This window comes from Oncorhynchus mykiss, chromosome 21 (genome assembly GCF_057628025.1).
Source record: "Oncorhynchus mykiss isolate SJ-2025 chromosome 21, ASM5762802v1, whole genome shotgun sequence".
Classification (NCBI taxonomy): domain Eukaryota; kingdom Metazoa; phylum Chordata; class Actinopteri; order Salmoniformes; family Salmonidae; genus Oncorhynchus; species Oncorhynchus mykiss.
The window spans coordinates 38,045,001-38,061,304 of record NC_143042.1 but is presented as its reverse complement, the minus strand read 5'-3'; the positions used below and the strand labels follow the sequence as shown (position 1 = coordinate 38,061,304).

The 16,304-nt window shown below is 45.2% G+C and overlaps 1 protein-coding gene across 2 annotated transcripts in view; it reads left to right on the top strand.

The window, feature by feature from the left end:
- The first annotated feature begins 1,373 nt into the window (after positions 1-1,373).
- The window catches only part of dnah2 (dynein, axonemal, heavy chain 2), a 234,031-nt gene continuing 219,100 nt past the window's right edge, over positions 1,374-16,304 (top strand). For both annotated transcript variants that reach the window (XM_036957925.2, XM_090214597.1), the window contains exons 1-8: positions 1,374-1,609; positions 2,642-2,823; positions 4,730-4,803; positions 5,691-5,861; positions 6,379-6,607; positions 8,963-9,073; positions 9,868-10,106; positions 10,517-10,708. In XM_036957925.2, coding sequence (XP_036813820.2) covers positions 2,676-2,823; positions 4,730-4,803; positions 5,691-5,861; positions 6,379-6,607; positions 8,963-9,073; positions 9,868-10,106; positions 10,517-10,708 — 1,164 coding nt within the window. In that variant the 5' untranslated portion in view covers positions 1,374-1,609; positions 2,642-2,675. The remainder of the gene's footprint in view (positions 1,610-2,641; positions 2,824-4,729; positions 4,804-5,690; positions 5,862-6,378; positions 6,608-8,962; positions 9,074-9,867; positions 10,107-10,516; positions 10,709-16,304) is intronic.

Here is a 16,304-nt window from a genome sequence, read left to right as displayed (position 1 = left end):
GAGAGAGGCCACATAGCACAGCCTTGTTTGTAGATATCAGACTATCTGTGCGTGGAATAGAAAGGTATTTGAGTTGAATGCGTTATGGACACTAGGGGTTGAGTGACATTATCACAGCCAAAAGTTTCCAACATAACATGTGAAGGGGTTTAGGGAATTTAAAATGTAATATAGATTTTTTTTTATAAATAAAAAATCTAAATCGCGGGCCATGAACTTCAACTCCCCTGCTGCTTTTTGTCAAGGTTCAGCTTTGAGCTGCCTGTGCCCATATTCTGATGCACAAGAGAGGGTTGAAGGAGTGCACTCTCCGTCTTTCAGAGTCTAGAGGAATCCCAGACGTGGTACTTACCCTTTCGTGTAAAAAGCAAGTGGCTCACTATGGCTGTGTGATCCTCAAGGGTCAACGAATAGAAAGGAATCTTACTGGTGCCTGTCCATTTACGCCTTGTCCATTTAAAAAAACTGGAGATGTGGAAAATGGTGAAAAGTGAAAGTCAGATTTGTTAGACTGGAAAAATGTATGTTTCAAACTTGTTTCAGCCTCATAGGAATTACATGTTGACATTTGAGAGGGTTCTTTGGGTAGGCCTAGTTTATTTTTCCCTATCCAATATGCCACTCCATCCTTACATGATTGATACATTGGAGGAGAGCAACAGAGGAGTTCAGATAGTGAATATCCTACTACAGTAAGGATGTATTTTGTTATATTTAAATGAGTAGATGACCCCATGGCCCTGATTTCCCCCCCCCCCAGTTAACAATGTTTACATTGGATATGTCCAGTCCAGTTAAACATTCATAAGGCAAAATGTTTCAATGGTTAAGCCTTGGCATCCCAGGCACTCTCCCTGCAGTGAGTCAGATTCTCTTTCAAAGCATAATATGTATTGTTTTTATCAACAGGAATGTCATATGTCACTTCCGCTACAGAAAGTGCAACATCTAATGCCGATCATTTTTAAAATTAGCAGTCACTTGGTTGGCCTACCGTTGTCGTTTATGATGATGAGTGATTTTGAGGAATGTGCAGTGACAGTTGGTTGCATTCACTCAAACGTGGCATGCTCACTCAGTAGCTATTCTCTGCCACACCTGCTAGATTTCTCACTGTGCTGGTTGATCATGAAATCAATGTGATATGGTATTTCTAATGGCTATTCATCTGAATTTGTACCCCCATTTTTTCTTTTTGACGAGATAACATGCTGATAACGTTACCGTACAATCAACTGGAAATCATTCGTTATGAGCAAATTAAGACATGAAAGCTCACATCCCCATCGTTGTAGAGGGCTTGTCTTCTCGTTAAGGTGCGATTGCAACAAGAAAGGGGTTACGAGCATGTGGAGCCCCCCCTCTCCTGTGCCGTTTCTATGGAGACGTGTCTACAAGCGCGCCACAACACAAAGCCGGAGAGTGGAGCCAACAACCATCGAAGAAACCGATACAGTTGTCTAGCCAGTTTACATCAAAACTGTTTTATCACGCCATTCCGTATCTATTGGTTTTAGAGTATGTATGAATAAACAGTATTGATGTAGGTGTTAAAACTAGGTAAACCATTGAACACGTGGAGTTGCATAAAGTTATTACCTGACGGAAGGTAAGGTGGTTGTCAAGTAGCTAGCGACGTTACTGGAGTTATCAGTTGATAGCTAACTCTATTTGGTCTGCAGCTAGCTAGTGAAATGCTGAAAAGTCATTCTACTTATATACAAATGTACAATTTTGGAAAGGAAATTATGGATTTAGCATGCCTTCAGAGGCAAACCCACCCTGCAATAAGAAAATGACAAGCTTATAAAGGAAGAAATCTGTATCGAGTTACATTAGCTAGCTACAGTATGTTCAATATACAGTAGCTAAGCATTTTTTTTATGCTCACTTGACACTCGTTAACTCCAACTGGGACAATTCTTGGTGGCTTTCCTCTGCAATAACCCGTCCATTGTTTGACATTAAATCCCAGTACAGTATCTCTAACAGTTCGTTCATCTCTGCCAGAAGCAGACTCAGTCTATATTAATGTTATTGATCACTGTCAACTTTACCTGCTCCCTCCCATTTCACATCTAAAGGGAGGGTGGATTTCAAAGGGTTTTCTGCTAACTTTCTTTTTATTACTCCCTTTCTCTTCTTCCCTCAATAACCTGTCTCTTTTATTACATAGCTACAGCCCTTAGAAACGGACAACTTGGGAACTTAATCAAAGTTTTAATAAAGACATGGTCACCCTGCCAGCTTTGACAAGTGAGGTGTCTGGCTAAACCAGAGAGGGGATATCAGCCCCAGATAGATAAATAGTGCATGAACCTGTTGCCGTTTAGAGTTTATTACTTTTGTCTCAGATGTTTCCTCCAGACAGCAGGAATGTCTGTCTCACACAAATTTGCAAGCATTTACTCCCTTGGCTCGACCACCAGATTGTCCTAGGGAAAGGGGAAAGGGGGATACCTAGTCAGTTGTCCAACTGAATGTATTCAACTGAAATGTGTCTGCCACATTTAATCGAACCACTCTGAATCAGAGGGAATAAGGTTTCCTATGGAGGGGACTTAATGGCTCAGTTTATTCACCTACACTGAGTCAGTGTATCAGTATATCTTTCTTTTTTTTATTCTCCTCTCCTCTACAGCTGACGACAAACATCAGTGGCTGGTTCGTTGGCCATGGCGGACCCAGAGACGCCCCGCTCGGGCAAGTCCTCGGGCAAGTCCAAGCGCTCCAGCTCTGGTAAGAGCAAAAAGGCCAAGAACCAGAGCATCACGCCTGCTCCTGGGGAGAGCCTGCCTGAAGACAAGGAGACGCAGCCTGGAGGTAAAGGCCTAGAGGAGACATAACCAAACCTGAGTGCCATGTTGTCTGTTTGTGTTATCGTGCCAACTCCTTGTCCCTCATTGTCCACCCTCTGCTGGGTTGGAACAACAGGATGCATCTGGTGTTTAGAGGAAATGGAAAGAGAGCCTGTGATGCGATGTCCACTTTTGGACTTTAATAAGGTGACACTCTTAACTCCTCCTCCACATTTACTGGATTGGTTGAACAGTGCAGAAGAGAACCTCCCCTACAAATGTTCTCGGCAGGACCAGAAAGAAAAACGCCTGCTACGTTAAGTTACTCATTGTCATACCGAACAGCAATAGAGTTGGCAGGATTACACAAACAGATCTTGGACCAGGCTAACATGGCCAAACCTGGACTCTAAATACTAACTAGTCTAGCATGTCACACAACCAGACTCGTGTTCAGGTGGGCGCGATCAACGCTATAAACGTTGCACATAGAAATACTGTATCATGTATAGAGCAGCTTGCCATTGCCTTACGTCGATTCCACCTGTCTCGTTTCTCGCAAAGGACAGTGGGATAGATGAAGAGTAGGCAGGCTACAATGGGCTGTCTAACGTTCAAAAATACTACCTATGCGACATCGTCTTGTTGCCGAACCCCATTTCTGCCTCAAAACAGTCTAAATTAATCTAAGCTAAAACAATACATTTGTCAATAATGTTGATGTTTTTTGGTGAAGAATTCGGCCCATTTTACGTCTAGCTCTGGATTATGCAGTATATCTGAAGTTTGACTATGGGCACAAAAGCTAGCATACATGTGTCCAGCAACAGCTGAGACAGTCACTGAAATCATCTTTGACTGAAAAAATGCTTTAAGATAACAGTCAGTTCCTCTTAATTGTGGAGCTGCATGTCTACAACTTCAGGGTAGTTTAAACAGGCTAAGCAAGCTTTTCATGTCAGTGAAGAACGAGCTAGCCGACTAGCTAGCTAGCTGCGTCAGTAAGCTAGCTAGCAACAACCATAGACATTAAAACAACAGTTAGCTACACAGCTGATCAAGTCACTGCACTGGCAACCAATGTCCTTGCACAGAATTTGTGCAGGAAATAGCCACCGTTTAGTTTTTCTTTTCTCACTATTAAAAAAGTGTCACAAATTTTTTTTTAAATAATTTAGCTAGTTGTTCTGCCAATTTCACTGAGAGTCATATGAAAGTGCAGTGATATATAAAACATTTGTTTACAAAATTTGTTTACATTATTTGAATGGCGGATGCTCAATATTTCAACGTGAATATGAGTTCCACGTCCTGCAAGGCAGTTTGGTTGATGGAGGAGGAGTGACGCCCTCTGACATGAGACAATAACAGCAGGAAATGATTCCTTTTTCTCCACGTCACCTGGAAGCATACGCCATCTGTTATGTCAGTCCGTTCTCCGTAATGTATTTCTACCTGAGAAGGTTGTGCCCTGCTGAACATGTCATCATGAACCATGCAACCATGCAGCTTGTTTTCTTCATAGCTCAAACGCTCCAAATGATTCAATTAGCTATTTTTACACTCATTGATTCGGTTGCCAGAAGGTTATTCAAATGACAAGGCATAAGATAGATTTTTACAACAGATACTTTTATCCGAAATGTCTCAATTATGTAATTAAGTCATTAGAGGAGCAGACATTTATCGTAGTTAATTAAAGGTTAAATAAAAAAAAGACAGAAAAAAAAAGATCCACTGTGGAATTTAATGACCGCACCCCCCAGAATGACAGAGAGAAGAAGAGATTATCTTGACAATACAGAAACTAAGATGTAGTTATGAAAATCTGAGTCGGCCTGTCGCAGCAATTACATATGCTTATTGAAATGTGTTGTGTGTGTGTGTGTGTATTGCGCGTGCGTGTGTTTGCCTGTGTGTGTGACGCACAGAGGAGATTCAAGAGGAAAGCAGCCAAGAAACGGCTGTGACCATAGAAGAGGTGGACACGTACACCGTGGGCCTGGTAAATCCATCATGATACTGTATCCCCCTATAGCGAGTGTCCTGTCAACAGTAATGAATTGACTGTCAAATACAATGTAGCATCAGAAGACTTACACACGATGGTATCAAATTACACTGTCTCCATTGCAGATTAGCACACACACACACACACACACACACGCGCAAGCACACACGCGCGCACGCACACACACACACACACACACACTACAAAACGTCAAAAGGCAGTTTCAGTCTATTGGACACAATGGTATAATTGTGGAGAACAGGACGGAGGTGATTTGTGAGCAGCTGGTCAGTGAACCTGCACAGTCACTGTCTCTCTCATCAATTGAATTAATATAATGAATTACCACTCTGAACACACACACGCACCCACCCACACAGAGATGGCATTTCCATGCAGTGACCGTAGCCCTGTGGAAGATGGCAGCAGCTGTGGAGCGTAGCGGGGGGGTTGGTTGGTGGGTGGTGGGTGGTGTAGCTACAGTGTTTGTGATCTAACTCCCATCCGCTACACAGTCTGCCTGCTAACACATTCTACATTACAAGACAGCAGAGCAGAGCACCACAGCCCTGTATCTATCCTCATGGTAATATGACCATGACATATTTGGGTAATAATAACAGATTTTCGGGGGTAGGCTAGCTGTTTCTCCTCTGTCCTCTCCATAAAGAAATTATGCTGTGTATTGTTATTATTGAAAAAGCCTCTGGGGGTTTGAAATTGTATGTAAAGGAAGACTGGATGGTGTAGGGGTACGGTGCTACTCAGTGACATGAGTAAGAACCCCTGTGACAACTGTTGTTGTAAAATGGGCTTTATGAATACATTGAATTGATTTGATTATTTTCTTGTTTTCACCTTTCCCTTTTTTCCCTCTCCAGAGGATGCTGTTGAAAAACCGTGTGGCTCTGACCGGCATGTCGAAGCTGCCTTGGTCAGAGGAGAACGAGAAAGCCCTGGATAAGTTCATCTTGGACAGCTCCAACAGGACCCTCGTGGTCTACCCAGACCCCTACGCTGGCCTCCGGGTGGAGTACGCCATGCCATCTCAGGTACAGCCTCAATAACCGCTCATATCCTTCACTTGAGTCGAATTTCCACTTAGCCGTTCATTGACGTCAATAGGAGACTTTAGTTGAATGAATGCTAGGATTTGCCCCGAAGTAGATATCCTTAAGTAGAGATCTCAGGTAGCTACTTCCCCAGCCCCAGCCCTGTTCACACACAGTTAGAACAAGGTAGAGATTCTTCCCTGAGCGCCTTCCTCGTATTGCACCATCAGTGCATTATTATTATTACAAATGATTGGAGCTTTGTAGATTGAGATAATGATGTCCCTGAATACCAAGCTCTGTCTAAAAGAGAAGAGAAATGTCTACGTTCTCAGGCGGCGCTACACAAGTTAGTTTCCTCCTCCTAACACAAAGGAGAATCAGAGAATGCAGAATTGAATTCTGTATTTTTTTTTACATCTTTCGCTAATGTGTTCAAACGTATAACCCACTGGTGTTTCCTGCCTCTCCACACCCCCTCCTGGCGCTCCTCTCCTCCCCCCTCCCCTCCCTACAGGTGGTAGACCAGCTGGCCTTCTTCGTCCGCTCTGATGGCGGTCTGATCCTTGAGGAGACGTTTGAGAGTACGGTGCAGTTTGGTACGGTGCGGGGCAACGCCACCGAGAGCCTGCTGAGGATGATGAACGGAGTGCACGCCCCCCAGGTCACCCTCAGCACCGCATGGCCCGAGAGCATCAAGAACAACTACTCCGCCCACATGCATCGCTTCCTCACAAACCTCACAGGTAGGTGCGGCTAAGTCACAGGGGGCTCCTACAGTCGTCACAGCGCCACCTAGTGTTAGCCTTCCACACGTGCGCCACTTCACCACAGCGCCGCCCAGAGTTTTCACACAGTTCCTGCACTTCTTCCTCCCCAACTCCACAGGAGTCCCGCTTTCTCTCATCTATTGTAAACCCTCCACACCTTCACCTCCACTTCTGTCTATTTCATCCCCCTCTCTCTCCACATGAGGTCCCATGAGCAGCCCCTTTGCACTAATATATCTAAGAACCAACCAGCTCAGACCTAAAGAAGAAACAAATATTCTGAGAGAGAACCTCTACAAAAATGAAGGTTAGACTCCATTTTTCCCTTTGACAAAACGACTGCTTTGACAGCAAACCATTGATCTGTTTCATGCTTCACGGTTGATTGAGTTGTTCTTTCATGTGTTGTAGCAGCCTATAGAGTCTTATTGTGTTATTGGTGCCTTATTCTTCTTCTCGGTAAAAAGGGTCAAGGTTCTGAGTAAAAGTGACCTCAATGAGGACACACGTAGTCATAATCATAGACACGCAGTGCAGTCAGAGTCACACACACACACACCGTACACACACACACACACACACTCACACACCGTACACACACACACACACACACTCACACACCGTACACACACACACACACACACTCACACACCGTACACACACCGTACACACACTGTACACACACTGTACACACACTGTACACACACACACACACACACACACACACACACACACACACACACACACACACACACACACACACTTTTCACCTGAAGCAGCAGCTCAGTGGGCTAATCAGCCAATGGTTTGGGCAATATTAAATTCTGACAGTAGTACTTTCGTTCTTAGTTTTTTTCTCTCTTCCCCCTAACTCATTTTATGGATCATATTCAGTCAATTACCTCAGAAAAAATGAAACATTTCAAGGATACCATTCCTCCAGGGTAAACTAAACAACGTTCTTCTTGTTGCGAGATATCGACATGTGATACTTACGAAGCAAAACAAATAATTGTGTTCGTCTCAATGGCACCCGATTCCATATATCGTGCACTACTTTTCAACAGATCCCAATGGCCCTGGTCAAAAGCAGTGCACAACATAGGGAGTATGGTGCCATTTGAGACCTGACCTATGCAACCACTGGGACTGCAGATGATGCCTTTAATACAGTTATTCCATAAATGTGTCGTTGAGGTGAGAGGCAGGGACAGCCCAGGTAATATGGCCTCTGGTGTACAGGTTTCACCCACGCCTGACACGCTGCACTGGCAATCAGGAAGCAGATGCATGTGTCCAGAAGGCTAAGCTCTACCTCGTCCTCTGTGTCTTTATCCATTCACTTCAGGCTCCCAAAGGTCAACTGGATACATAGAAATACACAAAGCACAACTAAATCTCTATCTATACACAGACATGTATAGGTACTTTTCCACCAAAGGTTCCCAATCAGACACACACATGGATTCAAGCAGACACACACACACACACACACAAAATACACACACCCAAAACATACACACCCGAAACAGCATTGCTCTGTAGCGGTTTTGTTCACCTTCGCTGCTCTGAGTTGTCTCATTATTTCTCCTTCTGTTTTTGTGTTCTTACTCTTCCCATAAAGGCCAGAGCATCTCTCTGTTGTGCTTCCAGTCTTGCTCTGTGTGTGTGTGTGTCTCTCTTTGTGTGTCTCCTAACTATCCTCCCAGTCAAGAGGCAGTACAGCCAGAGTCTCTGGTTCTCACTGATACTCCGACCCGGTTCTCTTTCATCTCTTCATTTATCAGGCCAACAACCACTTGTTCTTTCATTCAAACCATTTTTCTTTCATGTTTCTCTGCATTGTGGTTGTTTTTGGTCAACCTTTCACTCCTGCATTTCTCGCTCAAGTGGTGGGACATGTTTGAGGTGTATGGTGCAGGATGAGAGATGCGGGGAACTGCTTCCGCTGACCTCTACTCGGTGGGCTACAGTAGAAGTAGTGAACGTTGGTTGGCCCTGGTTCGTCTACGTGACGGAGGGCAACACGTTACAGTGTTGAACCATTAGCTACCTTTGTTATCCTTAACACTATTCTAGAGATATACAACACCAGCCGTTTTCTAGGAAGTCAATTTAAAATGGCTGTATTTCTTGGAAATCAAATATATGAATGCTTCTGCATGCTTGATCTGCATTGTTGTCAACAACATAATATGATTAGATGGTGTTTCATATATTAATGTGTGTGTGTGTGTGTGTGTGTGTGTGTGTGTGTGTGTGTGTGTGTGTGCGCGTGCGTGCGTGCGCCCGTGTGTGTGCGCGTGCGTGCGCGCGTGTGTGTGTGTGCAGACACCAGGTTCAAGCTGGTGGGCAACACAGTGCTTTATATCCCTATGGAGGCCCTGCAGCGTAGCCCGGAGGTGGCCAGCAAGGACAAGGAGCTGGTGCAGAGACTGGAGAGTAAGCCTGGGGCGGGGGAGTGTGTGTGTAATGTGTGTGTGTGTGTGTGTGTGTGTGTGTGTGTGTGTGTGTGTGTGTGTGTGTGTGTGTGAAGCTGGCGGCGGCGTATTGTCATAAATATCACAACATTTTCACTTTTCAGTTCATGTTACTCCTAATGTACCTGACTCTGTTGTCCTCTGTTATCCTCACCCTCATCTAACCCAACTGCCCTGCCGTCTTCTGTCCGCTCCCTCTCCTTTCTCCGTCCCTTCTCTGCTCCTCTCCTCCCCTCTGTCCCCATCCCCTCTCCTCCCCTCTGTCCCCATCCCCTCTCCTCCCCTCTGTCCCCATGCCCTCCCCTCTGTCCCCATCCCCTCTCCTCCCCTCTGTCCCCATCCCCTCTCCTCCCCTCTGTCCCCATCCCCTCTCCTCCCCTCTGTCCCCATGCCCTCTCCTCCCCTCTGTCCCCATCCCCTCTCCTCCCCTCTGTCCCCATCCCCTCTCCTCCCCTCTGTCCCCATCCCCTCTCCTCCCCTCTGTCCCCATCCCCTCTGTCCCCATCCCCTCTCCTCCCCTCTGTCCCCATCCCCTCTCCTCCCCTCTGTCCCCATCTCCTCCCCTCTGTCCCCATCCCCTCTCCTCCCCTCTGTCCCCATCCCCTCTGTCCCCATCCCCTCTCCTCCCCTCTGTCCCCATCCCCTCTCCTCCCCTCTGTCCCCATCCCCTCTCCTCCCCTCTGTCCCCATCTCCTCCCCTCTGTCCCCATCCCCTCTCCTCCTCTCTGTCCCCAACCCCTCTCCTCCCCTCCCCAGTGGTGATGATCCACTGGACCCGTCAGATCAAGGAGGTGCTGAATGCTCAGGAGACGGTGGAGACGGGGGACAGCTCTGGACCCCTGGAGGAGATCTCCTTCTGGAGGAGTCGCTGTGCCGACCTCTCTGGGATCAGCCAGCAGTTACAGAAGCCCGGGGTCCGTCACGTCCAGACCACACTGCAGCTCTCCAAGTCCTCCTACGTACCCCCCTTCTGCAAGCTGGCCAAGCAGATCCAGGTGCCAAGCAGACACACACACACACACACACACACAAACACACAAACACACACACACAGGGGATAAAGCGTACAGAGAGCCTGGTCCCAGTGTTTGTGCTGTCTTGCCAACTCCTGGTGTGACAGAGACCATAGGAGTTGGCAAGACAGTACAAACAGATCTGGGACCAGGCTAGCATGCATAGAGCAGAGATGGGATATTGCCTGATTATGCAAGAATTCTGAATTCAGACACTGTAGATTAGTCTATTCATAAGTCATTGAAATTGAGTTCAGCTCACCAAAGTTCACCTCAAACCAATACCCTCATTCCAAGTCCTACCTCTCCACTCCCTACTAGGGCTCTGGTTGAAAGTAGCGCACCACGTAGTGAATAGGGTGTCATTTGAGACGCCATGCCTGTGTTTCTAGGATGGCTCTCTCCAAGCCCAGTCCAACCTGTCCTTCCTGTCCCTGCTGAGGGAGCCCTGTGAGGAGATGGCTCAGCTCAAGCCCAGAGAGGTGGTTCCCAAGCTGGCTCACATCCTCAACCTCATCCGCCTCATCTGGGTCAACTCTGTCTACTACAACACCCGCGAGAGACTCACCGCTCTCTTCAGAAAGGTAGAGAAACCGTTGTGTTTTTGTATTGTTTGGGACGGACCCTCTCTCTGTCAGATTCACTCCAGTGAAAGGTTGGGATCAATTCGATTTTTGAATCAATTGACTGAAGAATTGAAATGGAATTGATCCTAACCCTGCTTCACTGAGACACCCAGTCATAACCCGCCCTAACTCCAACCATTTACCGCTCCTTCTGAGAATATATTTCCAACCAATCAGCTGGCCCTCAGGTCCTCTCTCATGTTACTCGGCACTCCAATCAGAGCGCACTACTGCCCCTCTGTTCCTCTGAGAAGGGATCAGCTTGTAGTAACAGAGAAAGAGCGAGAGAGAGAGAGAGAGAGAGAGAGAGAGAGAGAACATGTACAGATCACAGCCACGCCACCCCTTCCATGTTAGCCGAGTAGAGGGCCACACTCGTTTTACTATCCCGCCATTTTTTATTTCCATCTCCTAGACAGGCGAAGCCGGGAAAAGCGTTTAACCTCTCATAATTACGCCCTGACCTTCCCCTCTCCCGGCGCTGGAATCGTTTGTTGCTGTCCCACCGACCGTATTCCTTTTCTTGTTCCTTTCCCCCCTTCCTCCGTCTCACTCCTTTTCTCTCTCTCCGGCCCTTTGATAATACATCAAGGAGAGAGACTGACTGGCACAAAACATTTCATCTAATTGTTTCCTTGGGGTTAGTGGGGGTGTGGGGAGGGGAGAAACATAACCTAGCTCAAAGGCCCGCCAGCCACGCAGGTTTCAAAGGAGCCCCTCTCTCTCCCTCCCTCTCTCACGTCTTCCTGATCCGCTCGGGTCAGATCAGCCTTCATCCAACACCTCCGCAGCCTCAGACAAAATGCCTGGGTCTCTCCCTCCATCTCTCCGTCTCTCTCTCCTTCTCCACGAGAGAGAGAGAGGGAGAGAGAGAGAGAGAGATGCAACCCCAAGTCTGTTCTGTTGTCACGGTTTCCCCACCAGCTAGAAAGTAGCTGGTGTAACTTACAAAGAAGTTATAGTGGACCTTCTGTTCAATAATGTTTGGGGGAAATGAATGCTTATTTTAAATAGCAGTTTGTTTTAGCAGGGTTTTTTCTCTCTGTTTATTATAATATAATATGCTGATAACTTCACGCGGACTGAAGCGGTCCCATGCGCCAAGCATCACAGATGTGCTTTTATGTCCATCCACATGTCCTTTAGGCTCCTTTCCCCACTAGTTCTCTGTGATTTCACTACGCGACGGGGCTTTTTCTTTGCCCTCCGAGCCTCGGAAAGGAAAGCCATGGTTTTTACAACCATTTGTGCACTGTGGCACCACTGCATAAAGGCATTCTGTGTAGAGCAGGCCGGGAGTATGAAGGCATCATTGGAGACCAATGACCTGGATCACACTAGCTGGTTCGTAGACTTGGCTCGGATCGTCTACCGCCGCTCCCTCCGCTCAGCAACCGCTCAGCAACCCCCAACCGCCACTGTTGTCATTGGCAGGGAAGGAACGCAGAAAATATGACTGTTTTATGTAACTCTAATGACCCCAAGTTATTCCTGTATCACCAGCTGCGTGTGTGTGTGTGTGTGTGTGTGTGTGTGTGTGTGTGTGTGTGTGTGTGTGTGTGTGTGTGTGTGTGTGTGTTACTACTGCTGTGTCCACTACCACCACTCTGACTACATTTTCACTGGTCTCATGGTTGAGAGGCTTTTCTCCTTCCAATGGCGTAAAATTTCTGCAAAAATAAAATATGAAGATTCAACCTGTTTTTTTCTCTTTCTGAGTGCTGGAGTAGAACCAGCTCTGTCAGATGTGGTTTCTGTTGTGTTTGAGTTTTTGGCTAATCGTTTCTAATCATTTGACTCATGGTAGCAGCAGTGTGTGTTTGTGTGCACGTATGTATAGATCTAATGTGTGTGTGGGGGGGGGGTGCACGTGTGGACATTTGCCTGTGTGTGCATGTGTATGTTCGCCTTGCCTCCCTGCTGCAGGGGCCTCACTAACCATTGTATTAATTTCTTGCATATCTTTGTGCTGCTGGAGAGAGAACACAACAATGTCTGGTTTAATGTCATTTTCTAAGCCCACAGACCCTGAGGCCATGGCCTTGTGACTGTCGGACACTGTTTCCGCTAATGCCCAGAGAGAAAAACGTAAAAACGAAGTAATAAACCCTGTATGATAATAGCTGAAGTAGTATGATCATTTTGGAACTAGCGGTAATTGATGAATATACACACGCTCATGGTTAACTAGTCAATGCATCCCAATGGACACTGGTCGACTAATGCACGAGTGAATAGGATTCAGACATACATTTTCTTAGTATTAAAGGGATAATCCACCCCGAAACCACTAATTCCTATGATTAACAGTGTTAATTCGTATTAAATAACACTAATATGTGAGGAATTAGTTTTTTTCCCATCAGAGACAATGACTAACACCTGCCTCTGATTGAGAACCATATTAGGCCAAACATAGAACTAGACAAACTAGACATACAACATAGAATGCCCACCCAGCTCACGTCCTGACCAACACTAAAACAAGGAAAACACACAAGAACTATGGTCAGAACGTGACACTCTCTCTGGGCTGGCTGGCTAGCTAGCTAGGCAACAAAGCTACCCACAATAATACCAAAGTAGCTAGCTAGCTGTAAGATCGCCTAAACAAAATGCACTATCAATTTAGGAGTCTTACTCACCGAGGTCAACTTGCAGTTCGTCTCTGTCACTGAGCTATAAACGGCTTCTCTGCCCAGAGTGAGAGCAGAGTAACATTGCTTTCCTACAGAGATCATTTTGAGGATATGGGAATACGACTCTACATTAGAGTCGTATTAATGCACATTGTGTACATTGTGTACATTGCCCATAAGTCGTCAATGGGCTGCTCAGTGCATTCTGGGTGATTCTGGAACAAGGAGAGCTCTATTTCAAGGAGTGAATGGGATTCAGTTGGGCGCTAGCTCAAAAACAGAACATTAGCACAAAGTTCGTGAACAAAACGTACAGCATTGCAAATATTTTCCAAGATGTGAGATAATTAACTTGTTCTCTGTAATATCGTAAAGCTTTGGAATATCGTAAAGCTTTTGGAACACTGACTTTGAGAAGGGATTGCGTGACGATTCGCTTAGCAACCTTCCTATTTTGCAACAAAGCCTCCTTCACTCATTCCGCCAAACATACCCTCGTAAAACTGACTATCCTACCAATTCTTGACTTCGGCGATGTCATTTACAAAATAGCCTCCAACATTCTACTCAGCAAACTGGTTGTAGTCTATCACAGTGCCATCCATTTTATCACCAAAGCCCCATATACTACCCACCACTGTGACCTGTTTGCTCTCGTTGGCTGGTCCTCACTACATATCTGTCGCCAAACCCACTGGCTCCAGGTCATCCATAAGTCTTTGCTAGGTAAAGCCCGACCTTATCTCAGCTCACTGGTCACCATAGCAACACCCACTCGTAGAACGCACTCCAGCAGGTATATTTCACTGGTCATCCCCAAAGCCAACACTTCCTTTGGCCGTCTTTCCTTCCAGTTCTCTGCTGCCAATGACTGGAACGAATTGCAAACATCTCTGAAGCTGTAGTCTTATATCTCCCTCTCTAACTTTAAGCATCAGCTGTCAGAGCAGCTCACAGATCACTGCACCTGTACATAGCCCATCTGTAAATAGCACACCCAACTTCCTCATCCCCATATTATTACTTACACTCTTGCTCTTTTGCACCCCAGTATCTCATCATCTGCATATCTATCACTCCAGTATTAATGATAAATTGTAATTATTTTCGCCTCTAGGGCCTATTTATTGCCTACCTCCCTACTCTTCTACATTTGCACACACTGTACATAGATTTTTAAATTGTTCTTTTCTATTGTGTTATTGACTGTACGTTTGTTTATGTGTAACTCTGTGTTGTTGTTTTTGTCGCACTGCTTTGCTTTATCTTGGCCAGGTCGCAGTTGTAAATGAGAACTTGTTCTCAACTGGCCTACCTGGTTAAATAAAGGTGAAATAAAATAAGAATATACCATTAAAAAAAATGTGTGACGCAGCATGACAATGTGAATGGGATGGGTCAACAGTCAGCTGGGTGGGGCATTTCTCCATTCATTGCCCAATGGGATTTGTATCTCCTCCTTTCTGTAATATCAAAATATATTTTATATTTGAGATTCTTGCCTTGATGACAACTTTGCACACTTTTAGCATACACTCAACCAGCTTCGTGAGGTAGTCACCTGGAATGCATTTCAATTAACAGGTGTGCCTTGTTAAAAGTGAATTTGTTTAATTTCTTTCCATCTTAATGCGTGTGAGCCAATCAGTTGTGTTGTGACAAGGTTGGGGTGCTATACAGAAGATAGCCCTATTTGGTAAAAGACCAAGTCCATTATTTGGCAAGAACAACTCAAATAAGCAAAGAGAAACGGCAGTCCATCCTTACTTTAAGACATGAAGGTCAGTCAATCAGTAAAATGTCAAAAACGTTGAAAGCAGTCGCAAAAACCATCACGCGCTATGATGAAGACCTGAAAAGGTCCTTGCCATTGGACTCTGGAGCAGTGGAAACACTTTATCTGCAGTGATAAATTCATGACAATCACTGGATGAAGTTGCATATAAATATATTTTAATCATGCATTCCTGCTTGGATGATGTAGCAACGTATTTATGAAATACCTTCTCAGTAGTCTATAAGGCCCTATACATTTAGTAAAAAAAATTATTCCTGATTCCGTTTTCTCCATTTAGTTTTTCCCAATTTTTGGTTTGTTTTTTTTCTCTCTCAAAAATCGCACTTTTTGAATAGATTAACAACCAAATTGGATGTTGTATGTCCACAACAATGCTTAAACCATATCAGGAGACCGCTTTTGAGGTCTGGGAAAAATCGAAGAAATTAAGATTTATGGATGTAGTTACCCTTTTATTTCAACTGGATTGATGCAAAGAATCATGTTATCATTCTGCCAGGTAGGCATAGGCTACTTTGTAGTTAACATTCAATCGCAAAGGATTTGGGGTACCTTTCCATCTACCAGAAGGCTTTCTCCTAATCCCCACCTATATGTACTAATCTACCTTAAATACACCATTATCCCTGCACATTGTAAATTTGGTATTGATACTGACCCTGTATGTAGTTTCCTATCTTATTTCATGTAAGGTCTTGGCCCCATGTTTCATGAGCTGAAATAAAAAATCCCAGAAGTTTTCTATACGCACAAAAAGCTTATTTCTCTCAAATTTTGTGCACAAATTGGTTTATATCCATCCGTGTTAGGGAGCATTTCTCCTTTGCAAAGATAATCCATCCACCTGAGAGGTGTGGCATATCAAGAAGCTGATTGAACAGAATGATCATTACATACTGTAGGTGCACCTTGTGCTGGGGACAATAAAAGGCCACTCTAAAATGTGCAGTTTTGTCACACAACACAATGCCTCAGATGTCTCAAGTTTTGAGGGTGCGTGCAATTGGTATGCAAACTGCAGGAATGTCCACCAGAGCTTTTACCAGATAATGTAATGTTCATTTCTCTACCATAAATTGCCTCCAATGTCGTTTTAGAGAATGTGGCAGTACGTCGA